A 12,780-nucleotide genomic window follows, 5' to 3' on the forward strand; every position below is an offset into this window, starting at 1 on the left:
CAGCCACAAAGTTGGTACTGGACCTGCCACTTAGGACACGGGTGTTCTGGTTCTGCCCCTCCCCCCAAAATAAACACAGCTGAGTAAGGGGGAAAAGGTGTTAGTGCAGCCTATAATGTGGGACTTTCTCAGGTGACAGGGGTTCTAATCCCAGCTCTACCCCTGGACTGCGGGGTGACCTTAGGTGAGTTCCCGTACCTCAGTTTCCCCTTCTGCAAAATGAGGGAAGTGATTTACTCGACCTCCCTTTATAAAGTGTGTTGAGACCTCCTGATGAAGTGTCATGCAAAAGCCACGCCTGCGAGAGAGGAGAGGAATTGGATGAGGAATACAGGTTTGGGGTCCAATCTCTAATTAAAGCCTTTTGTATAAAGTTTTTTAAAAAAACCCATTCTGTGTCTGTTTAATATTTCACATATGGGGAGAGAGGGATGTGAACACAGCTTAAGCCAGAGTTCTGTTTATGTGCCAGTTATATTACAATCAGATATTGTTTAATTAGGATGCAGCCTGAAAACAGGCATTTGGATCATTAAAACGGGCCAATTTTCTCCTAATATGAACAGCTGGAGGGGAAGGGGGTTAAGTTTTTTTTTTATACCGCAGAATAATTTCACCACCCTCCAGTCCTAAAGTTGACCAGAAAAAATAAAGGCAATAGGCTGCTGGTTGGCATTGTCTAAGAAGGGAAGAGTTCAAGAACAATTGATACCTATCTCGCTGGCGGCTGGTTACAAAGCAGAGACAGAGCGAATGGGGTAGGAAGGCGGACTGAGGACTGGAAAGGGTTACAGGCAGGGAGCAAAGCTGGCAGCAGCCGTGGTAAAGGGGGGTTGCCTGTCCCTTTAAGGCTCCGGCAGCTCTGGGAGAATTGCAGGGATAATACGATTGGGGCGGCAGGATCACTTACTTCTGACGTTCCAAAGCCTGGGGGAGTTGGCTGGAGATTGTTTCCCTTTGATAAGGTCCTGGAAACTTAGTAACAACTCCAGAGATGAAAAAAAAAAATTCCAAGTCTGAAAGCTTGCATAAAAAAAAAAGCAACATAATAAAAAATCCGCCTTTGAAAAAGAATTAGCTCCAGCTGTATGCCAGGCTGCCACGGGGGAGTCTGGCGCAACGGTGCTACAGGAAGCTGAGGCGTGCATGGGGTGGGGTTTTTTTGGTGGTGTGGGGGGGGAGGTGTTGCAGAAAGGCGCTTATCTCCCTTGCAGGACCGTTCTCTCGGTTCTTCACTTTGATGTGCACAGTTAAACCCACAGCCCAGTGTTTGTTGGAATAGCCTGGAGGACATTTGGTGCATGGAATGACTGCCTGAAACAGGACCTGAGTTGAGAGAAGGGGGGTGGGGGGTCAGGAGAAGCAGGGAGGGATCAGCTCTTTTGTATTTTTTTAAAGGGGGGGTGGTTGGTAGGAGAGGATCACCCTGAACTCTTTAGCTTTTCCTCATACGTTCCTTGCAGCCGCTTTCTGCCAATGCTCTCAGATGCTATTGCAAAGCCAGAGAGGAGGAGGAAGAAGAAGAAAATATAGGGGGGGCGGGGGGGCAACCGGGGCAACATCGAGGATACTTTTGGTGGGAAAGGGCCGGGGGGCGGGAGGGGGGTTGTTTTAAGGAGGAACGGAGCGGTGGCGGTGCGGAGAGAACTACTGGGATCCATGGTAAGTTGCAAAAGAATGTATGTGTGATCCGAGCGCTCCCCCCCCCCGCGCTTTTCTCCCTCTCCGGGTCGCTTTGATGTGCTCTTCGCTGGGGCTTTGAAGTTTTAAGGAAAGCTATTTATGTGCTAGCTATGAGCAAGCAGGGCTGGGCTGATACTGGAGTGGGGTTTTATTTTATTGTTGAATTATGGTGCAAAAATCCGAGATCTTGGTGCCTTTTTTTTTTTTCTGCAAGAGGGGAAGCTTTTATTTTATGGGCATGGTGGGGAACGAGAGGCAGACTAGCAGGATGCATTTTTGTTAAAGGTGGATGTGGTGAGAATGAGATTTCTCTCCTCTCCCCTGCCCCCCTCCCCCTCCTTACCCCTCCCACACCCCTCAGCACCCCCTGTGAACTCCAAAGAGGCGCTGCACGCTTAGTTAGGGGTCAGTTGTTGCACAGGACTCGGAGGAAGCAAGTAGCTTAGGACTCTCTCTCTCTCTCTAAGATCTCTTTCCAACCTCTCATTTCTCTGCCCGTCGCCATTTCTGGAGCAGGTTTTTTTTATTATTATTTGGCAGGATTGTCCTTTGAGAGCTTGGCGCCTCCTGGATTGTTTCTTCCCTTCGTTAGTTTTTATTTTTGGAGGGTCTCTCTTTTTGTCTTTTCTTTTTTGTTTGCAGGAGGGGTGGTTGGATGTATTTATTTTTGCTCTAAGGTGGGGAGCAGGGGGCTGAGCTTGGAGGAGATGAGAGCCCAGGCACGGGATGCCTGCAGCAATCAGGTACATTATAGACAAGGGGAGGCACTTTCTCTCTTTCTCTCTCTCTTTTCTTTTTCTACAAACGGGACTCGAAATTGCAAGACTGATGATAATAGGGGTGACATATTGAACTGCTTGTTTATGTGTGTGTGAATTTCTGCTTGGGTTTGTGCAGCAAAGAAAAAAGCCAGGAACTCAGTTCACGCTTTCTGATTAGTTTGAGAGCCTTTCACATGCTTATTAAACCAGCTTTTTATTGGATGGAAGCAGGTTTTATTAAAACTGTAGAGAAGCTTTTAAAAATCATTCTGCACCGTAGCGCGTTTACTTTTTTTTAATCTTTTTTTTTAAACTGTAGCAAGATTTAGTTAGTTTTTACCTACTAATGATGGAAACTTGTTCTAATAAAAAAAAAGTCACTAGTGAATCAACCTTTGGAGGCAAATGGGTTGGTGATTTTTTTTCTTCTCTCTTTCAAACTTTTAACAAGTGCATGTGCTTAACTTAACCAAATCCATGAGAGTTTTTTTTATTTTGAAGGTTGTAGTTCTGAAATGAGTCAGACTTTTAAAAATGAAACATTGTAGCGATCCCCCCCCCCCAAAAAAAAGTCTTTCTGAACGTGCCGTTCCAAAACAGCATTCAGCATTGTGCTAGAAGGGCTTCTGGTGATCATAATCTCAATTTTTAAGGAGTGAGAGGAGAGGGGGGTAAAATGGAAACCAGATGCCGAGAAAGGCACGTCTTGTTCCCTGCCTTGAATTATCTACAAAAAAAGAGGCAAAATTGGGGGTGGGGGGTGCGTGCGCAAAAGTGGTTTACCCTGCAAACAGCCGGACAGAGCCAAGTTTGTGTGTCTGATGCTATCACTGAGAGGGGAGAAAGTTTACCTGTATTTTTGTAAAGAGGCGTGTGTCTCCACTGGAGACGGGTTTGGTGGGTTGTGATTACATATGCAGTGTAAGTGAAGGGTTAATTCTTTTTCTTTCCAACCCCCCAAGTTAAAAGTGCGCCGAGAGTTCAGAAAAGCATATCTGATACTTTTGATTAACACTGCAGATAGCTGAGTTGCTTTTTTTTTTTTTTTTTTTTTTTGAATGTGAAGAGTTGAAAAGCCTGTTTACTTTTTGTCTTTGATGTTGGGTGGATCTGGTTTTGATTAGATCAATACTCTTTTCTTTTCTTTGTTTTTCTAGAGAGGAGGCTCAGAGGATCTCCTGCTGACTTGAGAGAGAGGCGCGCGCACACATATACACACACACACAGAGGCAGATTGCTGAGGAATTTAAGGGGGGGCGGAAAAACCCTACCAGAAGAACTCGTGGAGCCATGAGCAGCGCTGTGTTGCTGACTCACCTTCCAGACCCCAGCAGCAGCTTCAGGGAAGACGCCCCCCGCCCACCTGTGCCAGGCGAGGAAGGAGAGACACCATGCCAACAGCCTGCAAGCTCGTTTGTCATGAAAAGCCAAAGCTTCAAGGCCATGTCAATTTCTTCCAACCCAAGGAGGAATGAGGATGGTCTTGGAGAGCCAGAAGGCAGTGCATCTCCAGACTCCCCTCTGGCAAGATGGACCAAATCCCTGCATTCCTTATTGGGGGATCAAGATGGTGCCTGTCTTTTTCGGACCTTCCTGGAAAGAGAGAAATGTGTGGATACCTTAGACTTCTGGTTTGCCTGCAATGGCTTCAGGCAGATGGACCTTAAGGATACCAAAACTTTAAGAGTAGCCAAAGCTATATACAAAAGGTACATTGAGAACAACAGCATTGTCTCCAAGCAGCTCAAGCCTGCCACTAAGACCTATATAAGAGATAGTATCAAGAAGCAGCAGATCGATTCTATAATGTTTGATCAGGCACAGACTGAAATTCAGACTGTGATGGAGGAAAATGCTTACCAGATGTTTTTAACTTCTGATATATACCTCGAATATGTAAGGAGTGGGGGAGAGAATCCTGCTTATATTAACAGCAATGGACTGGGGACCTTAAAAGTTGTCTGTGGCTATCTCCCAACCTTGAATGAAGAAGAAGAATGGAGCTGTGTGGACTTTAAAAACAAAATCTTGCCTTCTGTAGTTGGGCTATCCAGCAAGACTTTGAGGGTTACAGCAAATGTCAGAGCTACAGAAACGGCTGAGAATGGATACAGGTAAGAAAACTCTATGGAGGAATTGCCTTTTGTTTTGATTTTAATGACTTTGATTATTCTTTAAAAGGTTTGAGAAGTGGGTGTTTGGTGTTAGATGGTTTTAAAACAGAAAGCTAGCAACATAACCCCCCCCCCCATGTTTAAAAATGGTCCAGAAATCCTATTAGTTAAGCATGCCATTGGTAGATTCAACACAGATGCTTATCTCAGCCTTAAATATTCAGGGGTTTATTTTGTTTTTTTGTTGCTCTTTTCTGAACAGAAGAAACACTGTATTGTGCTGTTAAAGCTTACTGGCCAAAAACTTCATAGCAACTACATGCATTAATTATTGCAGCAACTTTGAAACATATTGCGTGTAACGGTAAAGAGCATCTGTATAGGCAGATGAAAAATGAAACATTAGTTCACCAACTTCACCACTAACCGGTGCTTAAGTTGGTTGGCTACATGGAATGCTGTTGTGTAATAACAGAGCAGGAAATGTATGCACTTACTACATAGTGAAATACATGTAAAGTTTGTGTATGTAATACAAAATCTCTCTCTCTCATATCACATTCATTATTGGTATCATGTCCAAAGCCATTCCAGCTGGCTTTGAGTCAATGTATACAAGAGGATAAGATCTTAGTATCATGTATTTAGGGTTATAGTGGGTCTGGTTTTCTCTTATTGGCAGTGTGCTTGAAGTTAAACTTATTAAAAGCTGGATCTATGTCTTAATGCCAAGTTCAGAGTGTGTAGTGTCTGTTATGCAATACCAGAGGCAAAGTCTTCATTATGCACTTAGGCAGAGACATTTCTGTGATACTGAGCCCTTCATTTTGCTGTATGCTTTGTTGAAAAGGTGGAGTGAGGGGGCAAGTAGTCGCTTACAGAATGACTATGATCATATTCCAAATGAGTAAAATTATCTTCTGAAAACTTATTTTCCCTCCCCAGCCCTATGCCCCTTCTCCCACCAGCCTTTCCATTAATGTGAATTGTTGAATAAAGAGCTGGGGCAAAGTGATCTGTTTTCAGTTGTGTGCTAGCACAGATGCAAGGAGTTTGTTTTTCAGTGTGGTGAGTGTTTGACATCTGGTTTACAGGAATTTTGAGAGCAGTTTCTGTGATTCATGGACATCAAAGGGCTTCAGGCTTCTATTTCAGTTGTATTCTGCCTCTTAGAGGAGGGTGATTGTAGTGCATCTCTCTGCTCCTTTCCTGCCCTTCAGATTGGGCTGTGGTGATCAAAGTGGATCCAGGGACTGTGGGGTTAATTCTTCTCTTACACCTGTGTAAATTTGTTAGTCTCTAAGGTGCCACAAGTACTCCTGTTCTTTTTGTAAATTTGGAGTGACTCCTCTGACATCTATGGAGTTACTCTCCATCTTACATCAGTTTCACTGAGAGCAGTATTTGGCCCCTTTGTCTCTTCTTGAGACCAGCTTTTTAAGTGAAGAGGGAAGGGGGGTTGTAATACTCTTCCATTCAAGGGAGTTTGCCAGTCTGAAGGCCTAACTGGCAGACAATTTGTGGGGACTTACAAGTGCTGTGAGCCTGACCCTCTTGCAGGAGTGTCCTAGCTCAACAGTCTACTGTTCTCCAGTACTAAACAGTGATGAGTTGTGATGTTCTGTTATCTTTTGGTCGTCTTTGGAATTCAGTGCCCAGTTGGGAATGGATTTTACATTCTGCCAGTTGCTTCTGGCTCAAGAGAACTTTTTCACAACCATGACTATTGTTGCCTTCCTGGCCAGGAGTATTGATGGCCATCATGCCCTGAGATTGCAGTTCTTTCAAGTGAAGTGTGTGTGTGTGTGTGTATGTGTGTGTGTGTGAATCAAGATCTCTTGACTCCATGGAGAATACAGAGAGGGGAGGTCAAGCTGAGATTCTTCCCAATCCAAAGGCCAGGAAACCGGTTTCCCTCTCCCTCTCCAAGTTATCCTTGTTCAAAGGTGTGTGCGCCCGCCAGCTGGTAGCTAAGGGGTGCATGGATGAGTTGTGTATCACTATTCACTGCATTTAGGATTGGAACTGGAGCTTGATAAAGAAGAGACTTCACTGAGTGCTGGCCAAACCACACCTCCATCCTGTGTGTACGATTCAAAGCACTACACTGGCTAACTGCCTACATCTGCCACTATCTCCTAATAAATTTCAATTTAAGTATAAATAATATAGGATTAGAGTCTGGAAGGGGAAAAAAGGGAATTTGGTGCATATTAAGTATTGGTTCTATATGTGGGCTCCTGATGTATAATAAATACTTTGAGCTTGTTTCAAATTTTCCCCCTCCCCAGAAACACTTCTTTTTTTAAAGTATTGGATGTATGTCTAATGGTTTTTGTGAGACTACCACCCTCAAACCATTGAGTTTGTGCTGGACCCAGGAATGTAAAATGGAATCTGACCATTATTTATATTTGGTTCTGAATATATCATGCATATGTTTTATGTACATGGAACTTGTCCAGAGTGCTGCTTTTATAATATATTTTTATTCAATCCAAGGTGGACTCATCTGCCTCCCATTATGTTCTCTGTTCTAACATCACTGACACTGGCCTTGCTTTAAATAAGTTGGGGCTAGCAGATGGCCCTCTGCTGGCTCAAAGTGCTTCCTGTCCTTTGAAAGAACTCGCTGATGGAGCACATTTTGTGTGAAGTTATTGGAACCAAGTTTGGCTTCAATTATCAAAGTAAATGATGCCTTTGTAAAGCTATGCTTGAAGCAGTGTTCCACGGTTAGAGCATGGAGGCTGTGATTAACATCGTTTTGCTAATACATATATTTTTACGTTACCCGTGTTGTGCAGTGATGTTTGTGTCTCAGTGAAATATTTAGTAAGCTTCAGCATGGCCTTGAAAAAACACTGCTTGAGGATTTATTTCTCAGTGTGTAAGTCCTTTGGTTTAAACTGCTAGGTTGCTTTTTATTTCAGAGAGCCGTAGGTTGACTGTGTGTGCGCTCACCAAAAATCAGGGGTGCTGGAACAGTGTGTATAGTGGGGGTGCTGAGAGTCATTAAACCAAACTGCCTGTATGTGATGGAAACCACTGCAATCCAGGGTGTGCTGCAGCACCCCTAGTTCCAGCACCCATGCCAAAAATGCTCCTGAATTGCATTGTTATAACAGGGGATTCAGAAAAGAGCTCCATAAATTCTAGCTGCATTGTAATCCCTCTGATTTTTACCCATTGCCTAACATAATGTATAGAGAGCTACATGCTGTGTGTCATCTCATCAAGATATGAGATAAGAATAGTCTGAGAAACATCAGTCATTCTCCTTGATGCTCCAGAGCAACTGCTACCTGACAGCTGAAAACTCTTTGCATATTGAGTTTGAAGATTTTTGTGTATGTGCAGAATCTGCATCAGAGAACTCCACTTTCCATAGGAATTTAAAATTCTTGAAGGCAATGTGATGCATGTGGGTGCAATTACTGTAGTGTGGTCAAGTTTTTAAAAAGTTAATTGTAAAAAAAACAGCCTTAATCAGTTTTGTTGAAGTATGTGGGAATTTCTATATGGGGCTACCCTGAATCTTTTTCTGCCTTATTTTAATAAGATGATTAAAGACAAAGTAAAAGTATGTGTGTGTTTTAAGTTAATCAAGTTCTGAGAGGTGACATTCTTACTGAACCACTGTGCAAGTTATAATGATCTCTGTGGGGGGAGGAGGGGTTGGAGTACAGTACTCATCAATGAGTTAAACTTTATTCACATAGGGTAGATTAAAAGCTGAATTTAGAGAGATGAAGAAGGTATTTTATACACACTGAACCATCTTTCTAGTAAGTGATTAGATAACACTACTGTTGTTTTTTTAATAGGGTTGCAGCATAAACTATCAAATGATTAATTGCTTCTGTATTAGCATGATTGAATAGCAACACTGAACATGAAATAAAAGGACGGGACTTAAGACTCACTTAAAAGCAGGATTGCTTCAGTACATATGGTGAACATCTTGAAACCGAATACTTTACAATAATAAGCCTAATGGGTCTGGATTTTGTAGAAGCAAGACATTAAACAGTTTCCAGTAGAGTGATTAAAAAGTAGAGGCTTCAGCCTTTCTGTGAGCTACAAAAAACTAGCAGTGGCCTGAAGAATGTCATTGGAACCTTACAAGCTGACTTGTATCAGCAAGAGGGTTGTATTATTTTAAAAGGACACTTTTTTTGGTGGTAGGGTAACTTGGCTTTCATCAGCATGTGGAATTAATTTATCTTTTAAGACTTGACTGCTTTCCTGTGGCATTCCTTACTATCCTCTCTTTTTTTCACTTAAAAAAAGTCTTGGATCTTCCCATTGAACTGACTTAGCATGCTTTGGAACAGAATGTAATCCCAGCTGTGCTTAAATACATGACTCTGTGCAACAAGGCCTCCTGCAAAGCTCAAGCCTGAAACTGGGGCCCGGAACTTCAGTCATGCTGTTTGCAGTAGGGCTCTCATACCAAAGAGGCCCATCTTCCCTCCCTCAGCCTTTGCGAAGGCTCATGGTTTCCCCCTTGCTAGTGAAACAGAGGAATGCACCACAGCAGGAGAGTAGGGGAAACTTGTTGTTTGTGAGAGAACTGAATTAAGACCACTGAAGAGGTCGAAAGTGGGTAACTGGGGCAAATGAAACAAAGGAACTAGAGATACTAGCAGGAGGAGAAGTGCCGCTTTCCATTAAGGCAGCTGTGCTGCTCACTTAAATCAAGCTGGCCTCATCCAATCCCAGAAGGGTTGGGGTGGGGGGTGAGGAGTTTGAAAGACCATTTAAAAACCTGCAGAGCATGCTATCCTGTTCCTGAGGCCCCAAGTGCTGTGTAAGTGACCCTAATTATTAAAATCAGCAGACCTTATCAGATAATGAGGTTCTGCTTTGATACACAAACTCAAAAGCTTAACAGCCAAGACCTGCATTTATATATAAACAAATATGCCTCCGAAAACCCCTTGGCACAGACCACTTACCACAGATTGAAAGATTTGTAAATGAATTTACACTCTTAAAACTTGGAATCATTTTGACCTAAACGTTGTCCAGTGGTTAGATGGTCAGGGCACCTGGGGTAGGTCAGACTTTTTGATTTCTCCATTCTTGGATACCCAGCTTGAGACACCTAAGGCTGTTTTTTTTCATCCCTCCCCTGAGGTGCATTGATCTTAATTGGCACTGAGCACACACAACTCCTAGGCACCTCGAGGTGTCACTAAAAGTGTCACTAAAAGTTAAAGTACTCTTGAAAACTGGCTTTGTAGTTTCCCTCTTTGTAAAGGGAGCACCAGGGCACTCACCTTTGTAAAAGCAGTTAGAGATCATATTGTTAAGCTGGCTTGTATAAATGCTTATTATTTATTAGTAATTCTAAAACTTGTCTGATGTCAGTGGTTGCAGTCAGTTATCTATGGTGCCTGAAAGGAGAGGTGGTAACATTTTCAAAAGCACCTAAATCCTATTTTCAGAAGAGACTTGGGTATTAGCTCAAGTCCTAATGACTTTCTGTGCTCTAAGGGCCAGATTTTTAAAGGTATTTAAGTGCTTCTGAGATTTTCAGAAGCATTCTTTTGAAAATCCCAGTAGGTGCCTAACTATATCTCTAGGCATCTCAATACCGTTAAAAATCGGGCCTCAATTCACTTTTGACAATGGGATGTTGGGTATGTCTACACAGCAATAAAAGACCTGCAGCATGGCTGAGGCTGGCCTGGGTCAGTTGATTCGGGCTTGTGGGGCTTCGGAGCTAAAAATTGCAGTGTAGACATGCAGCATGGAGCTCAGGCTCTGAAACTCTACAAGGGGGTTGGTGTGTCAGAGCTCGGGCTACAGCCCAAGCCTGAATGTATACTCTATTTTTATCCCTACAGCCAAAGCCCCTGAGACTCAGTGCTGAGGCTTTTTACTGCAGTATAGGCATATCCTTAGAGTCCCAATTCCCTTAGGTGCATTTGAAAATCTTGTCCAGAGTGCTCAGCCACCAGCTTGATGTTGAGGTTTATGTAGAGAATGGTTGGTGACTGTGTAGTTCTGGGTCCGTCTTAACTCTGTGTGTTCGCTATCAAGATAAACTTCTTGTGGACTATGAGAACAGAAGCATTCTGAGTGTCTATTGGATATAAAACAGCGGATGGATAGATTTTTAAAGAAATTCATTGTGTCTTACGTACACATCTACCATGAGTATGACACTAACCTTCTGTACTTTTTTTCAGATGTAGAAATAACGCAACCACTATTTTGCTTGTCCCTAGGTCATTCAAGAGGAACGATCCTATTAACCCATACCATGTGAATTCGGGCTATGTTTTTGCCCCAGGAACTAGCGCAAATGATAGCGAAATATCTAGTGATGCCCTGACTGATGATTCCATGTCAATGACGGACAGTAGCGTGTAAGTATTCCACTTTAGCAAAGTCCTTTGGAATTTACCTTTTGAAAAACTACCTGTGCTGATATACCACAATGACTTGCCAGCATAACTGTTCTATCATTTTAATACGGCTTCCACTTTTTCCATTGGATGAAATCACTAAAGGCATCTTAAGCCATCCAGAAGTATTGCTGATCGCTCTGCTATTTACTCGTGTCTCAGATATTGGCTGCAGTAACCATGGTGGGTGGGTCTTCCTTTTTTCCTTTTGCCACTTTGCAACAATTCTCATTTTAATCCTCAACTGAGTAAATGTGTGTTCTCCCATAGGCTGAAAGAATAAAATAGAAACACTGCTACTAACACATGGAATATATTTATAGTTCATCACACCTTTTTATTTGAAGGCCAAGCCTCCAATAGTATTTGATTTGTCATTTAAAAAAAACAACACACAACTTTCTACAGGAATTGCTTTCTGTAATAGTCAGAATCAACACTAACAGGGTTACTGACCGACCTGAAGGCTACTGCACATTATGATCTTTCAGAGAATTATTTGAATGGAGCTTTATGGATTAAAATGTCAAGAGTCTTAAGAGCCTGTAGAGGAAAGGAAGGATGGTCCTGTGGTTGAAGACCAAGATTGAGAATCATCAGATTTGGGCTCTGCCACGACTGGCTGTATAACCTTGGACAAATTGCTTAACTTCTAAAATGGGGATAATGACACTTTTCCTTCCACATGGGGGTGTACTGAGACTTAATTCATTAATATGTGTAAAGCTCTTTGAGATCCTTTGATGAAAGGAATTATAATTAAGTGCAGGTCATGCCAGCGAAATGAACCAAGTCCTCTGGAAAAGTGTTTGTTAAATAAAGTAGTGTGTTCAAGGCCTTAATCTCATAAATGCAACTCCTTCAATGTCTCTGTTGGATGTGTATTGTGGATATGTTTCCCCACCAAAGATCTGCTTGCTGGCTTTTTAAAGTCACCAGTCTGCTGCCTGATGATGCACGCACACTTTAATGGAAAACAGAGCAAGTTTTTTACAAAAATCCTAGATGCACAAACAGATGCAGGTTTTTTTGTATTATTTTTTTTTTTTAATGCACATGTGTGTTTTGAACTGATATTATGGAAAAATTAGCTTGTTGTCCCACCGGATTCTCTTATTGAACAATATTGGCATTAAATAAAAGAGCTGAATCATAGGGTGACTTCTTTATTTTGTCTTACTGGCTCTAGTTGTATGTGATCATGTGTCAACAGAGCATTCATTGGGTTAGTCATTTCTGGCCCAATGTAGGGTCACTTGGGATTCACAGGGCTAGGATTATACCCTCTCTTCACAGCAATGCCAATTGTGGGCCTTATACAGATGAGAGCACTGAGTGAGAAATAAAATGCATGGTGGATGAAAGGCTTAACTGAATCGCTTTCAGCCTATTGTTAGTCTAGGGGAGCTTAGAGGGGATAAGAGGGTAGCAGGCTGCTTTGAAATTTACTTGAACAAGTGAATAGGAGCTCCCCATAAAGCAGTGCATGAAAGGAGCCTGGCTGTTTTTTCCTGCCATAACAATAGCCAGTGCAGACTGTGAGGAGCTTGGGGAAGCTTGGCTCTGATTAAACTGCTGGGAGCTTCAAGGTTTTTTGGGGGGTGGGGGGCAGAGGAGAATGAGAGAAGAGGGGGCATGTGTGGATTTTAATAGAGTGCAGGTTTACATGGTGTTAAGAGACAAACCTAGAAAGTAATAGTTCCTGCTACAAACTGCACCAGTCCCTGAATCTTTGAAAGTGCAGGACTCCCTCTAGCCATACTTACTCAGTGGGGGTGGGAATGGCCTGACTACTGGAAGTGG

The 12,780-nt window shown here is 42.6% G+C and overlaps 1 protein-coding gene across 3 annotated transcripts in view; it reads left to right on the top strand.

Annotated features, from left to right (window-relative positions):
- The first annotated feature begins 1,605 nt into the window (after positions 1–1,605).
- Positions 1,606–12,780, top strand: part of AXIN2 (axin 2) — a 28,661-nt gene continuing 17,486 nt past the window's right edge. Inside the window, exons 1-3 of one of the 3 annotated variants that reach the window (XM_050920646.1) lie at positions 1,606–1,662; positions 3,602–4,558; positions 10,798–10,938. In XM_050920646.1, coding sequence (XP_050776603.1) covers positions 3,735–4,558; positions 10,798–10,938 — 965 coding nt within the window. In that variant the 5' untranslated portion in view covers positions 1,606–1,662; positions 3,602–3,734. Of the gene's footprint in view, positions 1,663–2,107; positions 2,427–2,784; positions 2,854–3,601; positions 4,559–10,797; positions 10,939–12,780 lie in introns of those variants that run through there. The other 2 variants (XM_050920645.1, XM_050920647.1) reach the window with 2 other exon arrangements.

Source organism: Gopherus flavomarginatus, chromosome 12 (genome assembly GCF_025201925.1).
Source record: "Gopherus flavomarginatus isolate rGopFla2 chromosome 12, rGopFla2.mat.asm, whole genome shotgun sequence".
NCBI classification, from domain to species: Eukaryota; Metazoa; Chordata; order Testudines; family Testudinidae; genus Gopherus; species Gopherus flavomarginatus.